Source organism: Stomoxys calcitrans, chromosome 5 (genome assembly GCF_963082655.1).
Source record: "Stomoxys calcitrans chromosome 5, idStoCalc2.1, whole genome shotgun sequence".
NCBI lineage: Eukaryota > Metazoa > Arthropoda > Insecta > Diptera > Muscidae > Stomoxys > Stomoxys calcitrans.
Window position 1 is genome coordinate 82828072 of NC_081556.1, and position 15512 is coordinate 82843583.

General features: G+C 41.1%; 1 protein-coding gene across 1 annotated transcript; it reads left to right on the forward strand.

The window, feature by feature from the left end:
• Positions 1 to 707: 707 nt before the first annotated feature.
• LOC106087625 (protein FAM136A) lies at positions 708 to 3440 on the forward strand. Its single transcript, XM_013252740.2, has 3 exons — positions 708 to 920; positions 2865 to 3029; positions 3093 to 3440. Exons 1-3 carry the CDS (start codon positions 834 to 836, stop codon positions 3279 to 3281), a joined length of 441 nt encoding a protein of 146 aa, XP_013108194.1. The 5' UTR covers positions 708 to 833; the 3' UTR covers positions 3282 to 3440.
• The last annotated feature ends 12072 nt before the right edge of the window (positions 3441 to 15512 follow it).

Here is a 15512-nt window from a genome sequence, read left to right on the forward strand (position 1 = left end):
TTCGCACTGGTAGTATCTTTGTATCCTGATGATGGTGGTCCACAGTCGCAGTTCGGAGGGCGGTATTCTGACAGATCTGAATGTATAAAAGCTGTCAAATATGACGCCAAGATTTTGGGACACTTGATGGTCGGAATCATTTCTCCTTCGACCATCACAGTCAGCTCAGTATTCACCTCACGCGTATTTGTAGTGAACAATGTGGCTGAAGATTTGGTGGCAGATATCTGCAGATTTCTCGCAGCGAAATATAAAGCAAATTCGTTGAGGTAGACGTTCAACCTATCGCAGATGTCAATAATGGGTGGGGGACCTGATGCCATTATCGTACAATCGCCCGCATATGATACGATCTCTATGCCGTCTGGAGGGGGTAGAATGGAGGATAGGGAAAGTTAAACAGTGCTGGAGATATCACACCACCTTGGGGAACTCTCTGTTTCACTCTACGGTGCTTCGACTTCTTATTCCTAAATTGCATAAATGACTGGCGACCACACTGATAATTCGCGACCCGGCGTTTTAGGCTTGGCTGGACGAACATATTTTTAGCTTATAAGTCATTTTTATATAAAGTTTGCGTGAAAAGTCGAATGGAGTACCAACCCTTAGTAGTACCGCAAATGAATTAAGTTTCCTAACGGGTAGATTGTGGTAAAGCTGTGTTTATTTTGTACAAAATCAGCTGTTTTAAAAAATTTGGTTGATGCAACCCTTTTGCTGTTGAGCTAATAGTCAATGCACGTTGTATTGAAGAATTACACAATTAAAAGTTTTCTTTATAAATAAAAGTTTAGTTTTTTCAATCAAGTCTTTTAAGAAATCTCATAACAATGATTCAACAACAACGCCAGAGAATTGAACATGCCGTCACTGAAATGATCGATGACATGGACAAAACACATTTGCGTAAGATGCAGGTAAAAAAACACGATAGCCGGTAAACTATTTGCATACATCTAAGATATTGATATGAGGATGTGACAATTAGCCTTGTAAACAAACTGCCTGGGTCTATGTAAAGAAAATATATTTTCGAGGAAAGATCTTGAGGTAGTTATTGTGTGTGTGACTGAACATGGTCTAGGCATTAAACAGTCTAAGACTAGTCGTGCTGAATTGAATGCTATATGGCCTAAGTGCAGTTTACTGGCCCCTCACCAATTCCTCTAATTCCATATATTGTACAGCTTGGCGAGCTGATTCCAACGATATGAAAAATTCCTGAGGGACGGACTTGGGTCTTGAGAAATATCACATCGAGCATCGTAAGCACTCAATATTTGTGCAAGAGTCAGTGCCGATACCGCTGTTTGTCCGCGTATGGAGCATTCCACTATCCGCGACATGTGGACGCAGGACGGTGACTCGCAGCTAAGCTTCTCCTGACAGCAATGAACTTCACACAGATCGAACCTCAATGTTCCAGCCTGTGTGGTGCTCACAGCTTTCCCGTGTCTTATCATGACAGGTCATTGTCTGAATGGAAAACATGCTGATAGACCAAATGTTTTCAATAAAGGATTAATTCAGAAGCTGTAAGTCGAGAAATAGGAAACTTTTTCATACGTCAAGTAAGCATTCGTTGATCCTTACATCACCCCTAGTAAAAATTTCAAAATTCGGGTTAAATTTGAGGTCGAATTTTATCTAATTAGAAATAATTTGATCCAATTATAGGTATCTGAAGGCAGATTTAATTGGATCTGACCATATCAATTTTTTTACTCGGAGTGTATGTTTCGCGGTTGTTTTTGCGGACATTTTGAACAGACAGGACATTTTGGAATGAAACTATTCATCTTTTCTAAATATTTTGCTTTTGACTACTGGCCAAAATCTTATATTCAAAGAAGTGTTGCACTGCTGCACGGACTTGGCTATAATTTAAATTAAATTGACAGCACTATTGATATGTAAGATGTTTGTCCCCTGTTCCTTAACAGAATGTAGAATTTGCGGAAAAAAATTTAGATTCGCGGACAATCGGCGATATCGAGTGGAGAGTCTCAGTGAGAGTGCCTAGGATACTCGATGAAACACGACGAGTTATTGGCGCCTTTAAAAAGCCAATGGCCATAACATCCCCACGGCGTTCCGTCCTATGGACCGGTACAACCTTGTTCACCTATGGAGCTTTTCGAGGATCGCTACCTCCATGAACGAATCTGGCTACATTCGGCCGGGCCGAATTTTAAAAACCAACCACCATATTTTCAGTTAAAAACCAGCAAAAATTAATGCTTCTAGGAACCGAACAAGGATGATCGAGAGACCGGTTTACATGGTAGCTATATCAGGTTACAGATTGATTTGGACCGTATTTGGCATAGTTGTTGGAAAACGTAACAGAACACCGAATGCAAAATTTCAGCCAAATCGGACAAAAATTGCGGCTTGTAAGGACTAAAGAAGTCAAATCGGGAGATAGGTTTATATGGGAGCTATATCAGGTTACAGATTGATTTGGACCGTATAGGCATAGTTGTTGGAAGACGTAACAGAACAACGCATGCAAAATTTCACGCCAAATCGTCTTCTATTTTATTTCCCCTTACTCCGTTATGGCCCGGCATCCAAACGATGCGGATTTTCCCGTCCCCATTCCCATACATTAATATTTCAAGCGATAAGCTTTATGCGTTTGACCGCAATCATGACTTCGCCAGACTGACGGGCGGATATGGGTAGATCGACTCAGAACGTCGAGACGATCCATTATATACATATACTTTATGGGGTCTTAGACGATTAATTCGAGGTGTTACAAACGGAATGACTTGATTAGTATACCCTCATACTATTGTGGTGGGTATAAAAAATATAAATAAATAATAAATGCCATTGTTCTTGTTTTATTGCAGACCGATATGCATCTTTGTGCTGCCAAATGTTGTCAAGACAACAGCTCCAGTGTTGACAGTGTGCAACGTTGTGTAGATAGATGCTCAGCCCCATTGACGAGAGCACAAAACTATGTGCAACACGAATTGGGCGAATTCCAAGGAAGATTGCAAAGATGTGTTATGGTAGGTATTTTGTATCAAAAGCTATCTACCTTAGTTGACATTCCAATGTTTATCTCCGTACAGCAATGCAACGATGATGTTAAAGTAAAAATGCCTGCAAATCCCAGTGAAGAAGAAATCAGCAAATTTACCGATCAATTTGAACGCTGCGCTGTTAAATGCGTAGATAAACATGTCGGTCTAATACCATCAATGATGAAGACAATGAAATCGGTGTTAGCAAAGGGCCCTGAAGCAATTCCGCAAGTTTGAGGGCCGACATCTTTTTTGTTAAAATTGTTAATATATATTACGGCAAAATGCAATGAGATACCTATTCTATTTTTAATTTGTTTCAATCTAATTTCCCAATATGAGATTGGATTTACATGAATATACAATTTTTTACAATTGATGTATGATGAAAATATGTACGTAACATTTTAATGGATAGATATATTAATGTCTAAAGTTGTCAATGACCATTTCCTTAATAGTTTTTGAAAATTACAGTTAATTATGGAAAACAACACAGTTTCAATGGGAATTGGGAAAAAAGCCTTTGGCCGCGTAAACATAGCCCGATAGGAGGGAGGTTCGGGAAAAAACACCTTGGAACTGATGATAGCCCTAGCCATGCTTAGGAACGTCTACCAATAGTGTGTTGTCTGTGATCAAATTCATCTTTTGTCTGGCATTTTCTTTTCAGTTACAATGATTATCATTCTCATGGTTATAGTACTTCGACTCTTCTATTCCTTCTGTACATCTTTCTTTAATTTGGCTCTGAACGGTTTAGATTTGGATATAGCTGCCATATAGACCGATCCTCCGATTTGGGGTCTTAGGCCATTAAAACCACGTTTATTATCCGATTTTGGTGAAATTTGGCACAGTGGGTTGTGTTGGGCCCTTGGACATCTTTCTGCAATATGGCACAGATCGGTCCAGATTTGGATATAGCTGCCATATAGACCGATCTCCCGATTTAAGGTTTTAGACCCATAAAAGGCGCATTTATTGTCCGATTTCGCCGAAATCTGGCCATCTGGACCTTCGACAGCCCTCTTCAATTTGGCCCACATCTATTCAGGTTTGGATATAGCTGCCATATATACCGATCTCTCGATATAGTGTTTTGGGCCCATAAAAGGCGCATTTATTGTCCGATGTCGCCGAAAAAATTAATTAAATTTTTTTTCTATTTTACCTCATAAATATGATTCATGTCCGGAAATTTTCCGCGTACTTTTTTTATTGCAGCAGTCATCGGAAATACCTTTGCAAAGTTCTTCTCCTAATTTTAGTAGCAAATTGGTAACTTCAGGTGAAAAATTCCTCTGTAGATGTCTTAAAATCTTGCAGGCTGACCTAGTATTTTGTGTTTGGCAAGCAAGCAATTCAAAAGTTGACATGCTTGAGGTGAGCAACTTTCAAGCCCCATGGATCAGCCTCTGGACCTTCTAGGGTCCTCGAATTTTGCATAATTATTGGACAACCTCAACATTGACACTATGCTAAGTTTCTTTTCCATATCTCTTTCCGTTCAAAATTTCCAGAATTATTTCTAAGATTTTTTGATTTGGCAACACTGTGCAAAGTCTCATCATCTTCCTCACATGCCCTACACATGCTAAGTAGTCCTATGTGTCCTGGGTTGATACCGAATTCTACACTGACCTCCTGCTTACTTCCTTTCAGCACTAGCCTCGTCTTCTCACAATCTGGATTTCCTGTTTCGATGCCCCACAGTGTTAAATGAGAGTTCGTAGCCCACGCCCTTAACTCAGACTGCGTCGACTCAAAAGGTTTCGGATTAACCAAGATTATTGACGGCAGTCTTCTGGCCTTTACTGCCAATTCGTCTGCTTCTTCATTCCCCTTTCCTTTCCCTTTCCGCTATGGCCCGCCACCCCAACGATGCGGATTGTGCCACCCTCAGAGAAAGCGTTAATCTCCTTCCTACACTGGAAGACTGTTCATGACCTTACCGTCCTGGTTGTTATTGTCCTTATGGCAATTTAACTATCGGTAAAGATGTTCACACTCGACGTCCTTGCGTTAACACCACACCATCTCCCGAATTCCATGATCGCCCGGATCTCCGCCTGCAGGACCGTATTATGGTCAGGCAGTCTAAAACAGACCTCAGTCCCTGGGTTCTCAATGTAAACCCCAAGGCCCACTCTGTCCCCTAGCTTTAATCCATCTGTGTAGCATGATCTTCCAGATGGCAATGGCAGGGTTCCGTCAATCCAAGACTGTACCGCTGGCAGACCACAAGTGTCGTCTCAGGTATCCGAACGGAAACCTCTTCCATTCCTTCCAGGTTTCCTATGGTTGCCGTGATTATTTCGCAATGGTATGGCGTGCTTTCATAGCAGCAGTGGCTGCCTCACACTTAATCTGTATGTCTATGGGTCAGGTATTTAGAATAGTCTCCAGTGCCCTAGTGGGCGCTCCGCCTGTGCCAAGACAATATGTTCTTTGAAACTGTTGTACTATCCCTATATTGCACTTTTCTCCATAGCAGTCCACCAAACTACTGAGGAGTAGGTAAGTAATTGGCTCCCGTAGAGCCTGTGGACCATCCTCGGTTACAGGACCTATTTCGAGCCTACGGCCCGTCTACATAGTGCCCAATATCTATGAGCCCTCTTGGTATCCTAGTGAATGTAACACTTCAAATTCAGTATGGTTTAGATCGGACCATTTTTGGGTATAGCTCCCATATAGTGTGATATCCCGATTAAAAATCATTCACCCATTAATACCGTATTTATTCCCCGATTTTGCAGAAATTGAGTAGAATGAGCTGTATTAAACTTCTACACCTCCTCCCCGAATATAATGCAGATCGAATCATATGGACCAAACTCGCCATAATATGGACCAAACTCGCCATAATTCACTGTTCGAACTCTCAGCAAAATTTGGTAACAAAAGAGTCTTATATGGGTTCCAGACCGCAAATCGGAGGATCGATATATGCACATAGCAGCTTTGGATATAGCTGCTATTTGGTAACAAAAGAGTCTCTTTTGGTAACAAAAGAGTCTTATATGGGTTCCAGGCCGCAAATCGGAGGATCGATATATGCACATAGCACTACATCCAAAGCTGCTATGTGTATATATCGATCTTCCGATTTGCGGTCTGGAACCCATATAAGACTCTTTTGTTACCAAATTTTGCTGAGAGTTCGAACAGTGAATTATGGCGAATTATTCTTGATCGTCTCGACGTTCTGAGTCGATATAGCCATGTCCGTCCGTCTGTCGAAATCACGATAGAGGTCGAACGCGTAAAGCTAGCCGCTTGAAATTTTGCCCAGATACTTAATATCAATGTAATTCGTTGGGGATTGCAAATGGGCCATATCGGTTCAGATTTAGATATAGCTCCCATATAAACCAATCTCCCGATTTGACTTCTTGAGCCCCGTCCGTCTGTCGAAATCACGATAGAGGTCGAATGCGTAAAGCCAGCCGCTTGAAATTTTGCACAGATACTTAATATCGATGTAGGTCGTTGGGGATTGCAAATGGGCCATATAGGTTCAGATTTAGATATAGCTCCGATATAAACCGATCTCCCGATTTGACTTCTTGAGCCCCATGGAAGCCGCAATTTTTTTCAAATTCGGTCCAAATCTGTCTTTAACCTGATATAGCTCCCATATAAACCAGTCTCCAGATTTGACTTCTTGAGTTCGTACAAGCCACAATTTTTTCCGATTAGGCTGAAAATTTGCATGCGATGTTTTGTTACGACTTCCAACGACTTTGCCAAATACGGCCAAAATCAGTCAGCTCCCATGTAAAACGGGCTCTCGATCATCCTTGTTCGGTTCCTAGAAGCATTAATATTTGCTCGTTTGACAGATCATCATTTATTATGTATAAATTTTTAGCAGAATCCAAGGTGGTGGGTTCTCAAGATTCAGCGGGGCCCAACTTAGCACGCTTTTACTTCTTACTTGTTACACCTTACTTGTTACACCCTCCATCATAGGATGGGGATATACTATATTCGTCATTCAGTTTGTAACACCTCGATATATGGACCAAAGTGCATATATTATTAATCGTCTTGAAAATCTAAGTCGATTTACTCGTTCCAGTTAAAGGAACAAAGCTAGGCGATTGAAATTTTGCACAAATACTTCTTATAAATGTAGGTCGGTTGGGATTGTAAATGGGCCACATTGGTCCACGTTTTGATGTGCCTGCCATATAAACCAACCTTGGATTTTACTTCTTGAGCCTCTAAAGGGCGCAATTCTTATCCGATTTGGCTGAAATTTTGTGTAAGCTATATTGTTATAACTTTCAACAACTGTGTTGAGTGTGGTCCAAATCGGTTCATAACCTAACATATGTAGCTGCCATATAAATTGATCTAGAAGGAGCAATCATTATCCGATTTGGCTGAAATTTGCATGAAGTGTTTTATTTTGACTTGCAACAACTATTCCAAGTATGGTCTTAATCGATTCATGACTCGATATAGCACCCATATAAACCGATTTCCCGATTATACTTCATGAGCCATAAATAAAATAAATAAATAAATAGCGCAGTTGTTATGCGTTTTGGCTGATATGGTCTACGTGCCAAATATGGTCTGAATCGGTCATAGTCTGTTATAGCACCATATAAGCTGATCTCCCTATTTTACATCCTGCGCCCCTATAGAGTGCAATTCTTATCCAAATTGCAAGATTTTGCACAATGACTTCTACAATGGTTTCTAACATCCAAACCAAGCATGATCCGAATCGGTGCATAACCTGATACAGCTCCAATAGCAATGCAATTCATATCCATTATCCTTTGTTATACCCTCCACCATAGGATGGGGGTGTACTTATCTAGTCTTCCCGTTTGTAACACCTCGAAATATTGACCTAGGACCCTATAAAGTATATATATTCTTGATCGTCTCGACATTCTAAGTCGAACTAGCCACATTTCCACAGGCGGACGGACGCCTGTGGAAATCACGATAGCGGTCGTGATTGGGTCATATAGGTTCAGATTTGAATATAGCTCCCATATAAACCGATTTCACGATTTGACTTCTTGAGTCGCTGGAAGCCGGAATTTTGGTCCGATTTGGCTGAAATTTTGCACACAGTGTTCTGTTATGACTTTAGACAACTGTGTACGGTTCAAATCGGTGTCTTACCTGATATAGCTTCCATACAATCCGATCTATCGATTAGACTTCTTGAGCCCCTGGAAGCATCATTTTTCATCCGATTTGGCTGAAATTTTGCACATAGTATTCTGTTATGACTTTCAGATACGGAGCCATGTACGGTCCGAATCGGTCAAGAACCTGATATAAACCGATCTCCCGATTTGACTTCTTTTGATTTGATTTTAAATGTTGTGTTTTGTTATGACTTCCAACCACTGTGCCAAGTACGGTCAAAATAGGTTAAGAACCTGATATAGCTCCCATATAAACCGATCGCCCGATTTGACTTCTTGAGCCCTTACAAGCCGCGATTTTTATACGATTTGGCTGAAATGTTGTGTTATGACTCTCAACTTCTGTGCCAAGTACCAAATCGGTCTATAACAAGAAATAGCTCCCATATTTTAGCAGAATCCATTGTGGTGGGTTTCCAAGATTGGCCCGGCCGAACTTAGCACGCTTCTAATTGTTTTCCTATAAAGAGATAGCGGTCAAAGAACTTGATAAGTGCGATCCATGGTGGAGGGTATATAAGATCCGGCCCGGCCAAACTTAAAACGACTTGAAAACAGCAGAAAAGTTTGCTGTTTCAGCAAATAATTACCGCTGTCCCATTTTCAGTAGACTTTCTGCTGTTACAGCAAACATTTTTGCTGTTTTTACTAACAAATTTCTCTGAGTTTAGTGGTGTTTCGCACAGCCACTCCACTAGTCGAGTTTTCAGGCATGATATGGGCTGACAACACCATCGCAGTTGTTGGGCCTTCAGTTAAGACCTCAACTCAACCGTTGTCAGTTCGACGGTTGTTAAAAAAGAAAAATTCGAGGAGATAGAGTAATAGACGAGCTGGTAGAAATAAAATTCTCCAAACTGTACGTCTTCAGGGTCATCCAATCTCATTCGCCAATATATTTTTGTTGCTTTCACCACCTAAAAAAAGTCCCACTTATCTTGTGCCTCTTTTTGGATTCCGTCGGATAAAAGTATGGGGAGAGATTGTAGGCCATAAAAATCGACTAGATGTTTGACCTTAATATTTTTTCACCAGCAATTTTTATCAAATGACTATATGACGGTGAAGGAATATTGAATTTCATTGTGGAATATTAATTAACAAAGTGATTGTTTATCGGATGCAAAAGAGCATTTTTTTATAATACCCTGCCTTTGAGAGTTGAGGGGATAGAGTTGTATGCATCACATGATGGTGTGTGTGTGGGTGCATTGATATCAAATGACTTCAGCATGCATTATACACAAAAAATCCTTTTAATTAATCCTTTGCTTGTAATGGTGATGTATAAAGCAAAAGTCATTACCATTTCTGACATAGTAATCAGCAGGAAGGATCACTGACAAGACCAGCAGTAGCACAGCATCATAACATTCTTTTGTGAGTGTGTATGAATATGCAGACAGCTCTAGATATCCTTGTGGTGAAATGAAATTCATTCAGCCGTGAACATTGTTGTGGTGATTGTTTTGTTCAAGTTTAAGGAATTTAATTTTCGAATAATGACTCAATTAATTTGTAATCAAATGTTCACTGTATGTGGTCATGGGTGAGTTTGATGTGGCCAAAGTGGATTGTGACACTACATTAAAGCTCTGTCAACAATTAAGCATACAGTTAAATAAACCATCATAAACAATAGCTCATCATAGTGTAGACAAATTGTTGATGCGGAAACAAAAATGCATGCATAATTGCAGATAACTTAGTATCTGCAATTATTTATGAATGCCAAAAAAATATTCTGAAAGAGTTAAATCTATCTATGAATATGTGTTTGTTTTGTTTACTTTACTTTAATTGGTTATGACAGAACATTTTTTCCACCAGCCGAACGTAGAATAGCGTTCCAAGCGCCTCGATTCTCTGCGCCCATTCAAAAATCTCTGACACCAAGTTTCGAGGTGTCTCCCACCACTTGATCTTTCCATCGGGCTTTTGGTCTTCCCGGTTTGCGTGTACCACCGTGTTTGCCTTCAAAAGACTTCTTTGCTGGAGCTTCTTCATCCATTCTGACAACATGACCTAGACAACGCAGACGTTGTATTTTGATGCGTGTAACTATGCTATTGTCGTCACATTGCTCATACAGCTCGTAGTTTATACGTCGTCTATATTCTCATTAACGCAAACTGGTCTGACAACATGACCTAGCCAACGCAGCCGTTGTATTTTGATGCTTGTAACTATGCTATCGTCGTCACATAGCGCATACAGCTCGTGGTTCATACGTCGTCTATATTCTCATTAACGCAAACTGGTCCATATATTTTACGAAGAATCTTTCTCTCAAATACTCCAAGCACTGCCTCATCTGCTTTCACAACTACCCATGCTTCAGAACCATATAACAACACGGGTAGTATCAGTGTCTTGTATAGTGTGATCTTGGTCTGGTGTCATTCGTTTCGGTTAAGGCGGTGCCGAGGTAAATAAAGTTAATGACTAAGTTGTGGTTCCCATCTTTCTCCTTATCTGCTCGGTTGTACAAGGTGTTTTGGGAGTTGAAACCATCCATTTCGTCTTATCTCCATTTACTGCCAGACCGATTTTCACTGACTCTCATTCGATTCTTTCAAAGGAAGCAGTCACTACTTCCGGTGACCGACCTATGATGTCAGTGTCGTCGTCATAGGCGAGTAGCATGTGTACTCTTGTGATTAGTGTGCCATATCTATTCACATCTGCATCTCGTATAATCTTCTCCAGCAAATTATTAAAATGATCACACGATATGCTGTCTCCTTGTCTGAAGCCTCGTTTGGTATTAAATGGTTCGGAGAGATTCTTTCCTATTCTTACTGAGGAACGCGTATCGGCAAGTGTCATCCTGCAGAGTCTTATTAATTTTGCAGAGATATCAAACTCAGACATGGCTTGAAATATCTTTGAACGTAAAGGAGTATCGAAGGCGGCTTTATAGTCAACAAAGATATGGTAGGTGTTGATTTGTCCTTCTCGGGTCTTTTCAAGGATTTGGCGCAGTGTGAATATCTGGTCTGGGGTAGGTTTACCAGTTCTAATGCCGCATTGATAGGGCCCAATTATCCCATTGACTTTAGGTTTTAATCTTTCACACAGTACGCTTGAGAGTATCTTGTATGCGATGGGGAGGAGACTTATTCCTCTGTAGTTGGCACATTCCATCTTGTCTCCTTACTTGTGTGCGGGACATAGTATGCTAAGGTTCCAATCATTGGGTATGCGTTTTTCTAGCCAGATTGCGCAGATAAGCTGATGCATACGCCTTATCAGCGTATCGCCTGCGGTCTTAAATAGCTCAGCGGGTAACCTGTCGGCTCCTGCTGCCTTGTTGTTCTTTAGTCGGGTCACTGCTACTTGGACCTCATTCTATACTATCATCATTGATTGGTTCTGCGGTATCCTCTTCGCCGCCAACGTCGTACACTAGCAGTTGGGTAAAATTTTCTTTCCATATCCTCAGCATGTTATCTGTGTCAGTTACCAGATTTCCTTTATTGTCTCTGCAGGAGGATGTGCCTGCATCAGAGCCAACGGTTTGATGTTTAATTCTTTGTTAAAATTTCCCAACTTCTGACTCCTGTACATCTCAATTCGCTCACACTCACGTCTTCCCATTTCTTTTTTCTTTCTGTGGAATAGACGATTCTCCTCTCTCCTTTCCTCCCGACACGTCTCCTTCATCTGGCTCGTTGCTACTGATTGCAGGGTTGCTCTATATGCCGCATTCTTGGCTTCAGTAGCATCTCGACACTATTGGTCGTATCTTGGCTTTCGGTACCCAAATACGGATTTCGCGGCATTTTCTATGGAGTGGGCATTAGTTTGCCACTGCGCTATTTTATCTTTGGAACAAGGAGTGCTTTCATCAAACAGTTGGGTCAGTCGAGTGGAGTATGCCGCTGTCATCTGTTGTGTTTGCACCTTTTCAATGTCCAGCTTCGGTGCAGTGTCAGATCGTACTTTCCTCGCCATGTTCAAATGGGTTCGAAACTTTGCTGCAACAAGGTAGTGATCCGAATCTATACTCGCTTCACGGATCGATCGTACATCTAACACGCTGGATGAATGCCTTCCATCTATTACAACGTGATCAGTTTGGATCCTCGTGTTTTGATGGGGTGACAGCCATGTGGCTCTGTGCATATTTTTATGTTGAAATCTGGTGCTACTAACTACCATATTTTTGCCGTGGCGAAATCTATCAGCCTCAACCCATTACTAGACGTTATCTCGTGAAGGCTAAACTTTCCGACTGTTGGACCAAAAATATCTTCCTTCCCTATTTTCGCATTAAAATCTCCCAGAACGATTTTAATATCATGGGCGGGGCAGCGGTCATATCATATTCCCTCTCTAGGCGCTCGTAGAAAACATCCTTGGTCTGCTCGTCTTTGTCTTCCGTCGGGGCATGGGCACAAATAAGGCTGATGTTGAAGAATTTGGCTTTTATGCGGACTGTGGCCAGCCTCTCATCCACTGGAGTACAGCTGGAGACAAAGTGTTTCAGTCTCCGACTAACCACAAATCCACAACCAAATTCATGCCTCGTGTTACGTATAGTTCGTCACCGTTTGGTGTTGTTTTGACGCCATTCCCAGTCCATCGCAATTCGTGTAATGCGGTAATATCTGCCTTGTACTACTCCAACACTTCCGCTAGCGCATATACTGCACCTTCTCTATAAAGAGTGCGGTTTGTTTGTTCGTGGGCTTGTAAATTTGTTTGTTTCGTGTAGACATAAAAACTGCTAAACCGATTTCTTTGAAATTATCACAGATTGTGGGGATTGGTCTGGAAGGAGCAATAAGCTATATAATTTTTGATATCGCAAGGGGGACGTACCCTCCCGCTTACCCCAAAAGTATCTCCCAAAAATACAAGGCGATTTATTTGCCTACCATGGCAATTTGGCCCAAAGAGTGCAGTTCGATGTTGATAGTTTTTAGGGCCCATCACCCAAACCGGACATATGAAAGGTATTTGAGATTAGAGAACGAATTTGATATTTAATTTTGGGGCCTAATTAATTTTTTCAGGGCTAAGTGTCTGGGGGACCACCCACCCCCCAAAAACCCTTAAATCGGATAAACTTATTTACCGACCATGGTAATATGGGTCTTAAATGAAAGGTATATAGGTGTAGAAAACTAGATTGATATCCACCTTCGGGACCACGTGTTTGGGAGTCCACACCTCCCCCTTAACCCACCAACCACCACCCTGGGGGCCTTCCCACTCCAAAAATTCCCATGGAATTATCGGTCTCAAATAAAGCCTTTTAAGAATGGAGTGCATCTAACATCCAAACTAGAATGACCCTAGCCCCTTTTCTCTTGAGGGCAAATTTTTATACAAAATTAGAACTTTACTCTTAAATACCCTTCATTTGATATCCATATTTTCCCAATCGATAAACATGTCCGTTTGGATGGCTTTTGGGGTACGGCATTATTTCACCCCAAAGTTTTATACCAATTTTTCGTTTTTGAGTTACTATAAGTTTTAAAGTTACCAAAATTTTGCTTAAATCGGCGCACTCATCTTCGAGTTTTGGGTAGGGTTAATGGATCAGATTCGTACTCTACTATCGTAGACCTTCGCTTTAAGTCCCATATTGTCCCGACCGACCTATATGTCCTATTGAAGGTAATTAAGTGGATGGGCGGCCCCCGATTCTCGAGATTGTATACCAGATTCATAATCTACTTCCTACGACCTTTTATTTGATACCCATTTTGTGATTTTGATCATACATGCCCGTTTTGGGGTTGGGGAGGTCCCGTAGACACCTTGGACCAAATTCTATTTCTACTTGGTACCGTACTCTACTTCTAATTATCTTTCATTTGATACTCATATTGCCACAATCAATAAATATGTTATTCTTGGGATGTTGTTTTGGGGGTGGGGCAACCCTACGGCACTTGGTGTTAAATTTATATATCAAATCGTACTTTACTCTTAAATACCTTTCATTTGATACCCATATTGTTACAATTGGCAAACATGTCCATTTAGATGAGCTTTTGGGTGGGGCGGGGCGGGGCGTCCCCCAAGGTTATTTGACCCCAAAGTTGTTTACGAATTTTGTGTTTCTGGGGTTACCGAGGCGGCATACAAATTTTTGCTTAAATCAGTGAACCCATCTCCGAGATCTGGCATTTTGAAAATTGGAGTTAAGGGGAAGGTCCGCTCCCTTCGGATATCAAAAAATTAAGGATCCTTTTTTCACCGGGGAGTCAAGCTCTACCATCTGTGAAAACTTTATGATTTTGGACTAACATTGCAATTAAATCGTTTTTATACCCACCACCGAAGGATGGGGGTATATTCATTTTGTCATTCCGTTTGCAACACATCGAAATATCCATTTCCGACCCTATAAAGTATATATATTCTTGATCAGCGTAAAAATCTAAGACGATCTAGACATGTCCGTCCGTCTGTCCGTCTGTCCGTCTGTCTGTTGAAATCACGCTACAGCCTTTAAAAATAGAGATATTGAGCTGAAACTTTGCACAGATTCTTTTTTTGTCCATAAGCAGGTCAAGTTCGAAGATGGGGTATATCGGACTATATCTTGATATAGCCCCCATATAGACCGATCGGCCGATTTAGGGTCTTAGGCCCATAAAAGCCACATTTATTATCCGATTTTGCTGAAATTTGGGACAGTGAGTTGTGTTAGGCCCTTCGACATCCTCCGTCAATATGGCTTAGATCGGTTCAGATTTGGATATAGCTGCCATATAGACCGGTCCTCAAATTTAGGGTATTAAGCCCATAAAAGCCACATTTATTATCCGATTTTGCTACAATTAGAGACAGTGAGTTGTGTTAGGCCCTAAAATGTCCTTCGTGAATTTGGCTCAGATCGGTTCAGATTTGGATATAGCTGCCATATGACCGATCATCCGATTTATGGTCTAAGTCCCATAAAAGCCACATTTATTATCCGATTTCGCTGAAATTTGGGATAGTGAGTTGCGTTAGGCCCTTCAACATCCTTCGTCAATTTGGCTCAGATCGGTCCAGATTTGGATATAGCTGCCATATAGACCGATCCTCCGATTTAGGGTCTAAGGCCCATAAAAGCCACATTTATTATCCGATCTTGCTGAAATTTGGGACAGTGAGTTGTGTTATGCCCTTCGACATCTTTCTTCAATTTGGCCCAGATCGGTTCAGATTTGGATATAGCTGCCATATAGACCGATTTCTTGATTTATGGTTTTGGGCCCATAAAATGCTTATTTATTATCCGATGCCGCCAAAATTTGGGACAGTGAGTTAAGTTAAA

Bases quoted from the DNA above. Each gene is read 5' to 3' on its own strand.
- LOC106087625 (XM_013252740.2), top strand. From the start codon at position 834: ATGATTCAACAACAACGCCAGAGAATTGAACATGCCGTCACTGAAATG. The intron at 921-2,864 runs GTAAAAAAACAC...GTTTTATTGCAG, and splicing joins CACATTTGCGTAAGATGCAG to ACCGATATGCATCTTTGTGC. The intron at 3,030-3,092 runs GTAGGTATTTTG...ATCTCCGTACAG, and splicing joins GATTGCAAAGATGTGTTATG to CAATGCAACGATGATGTTAA.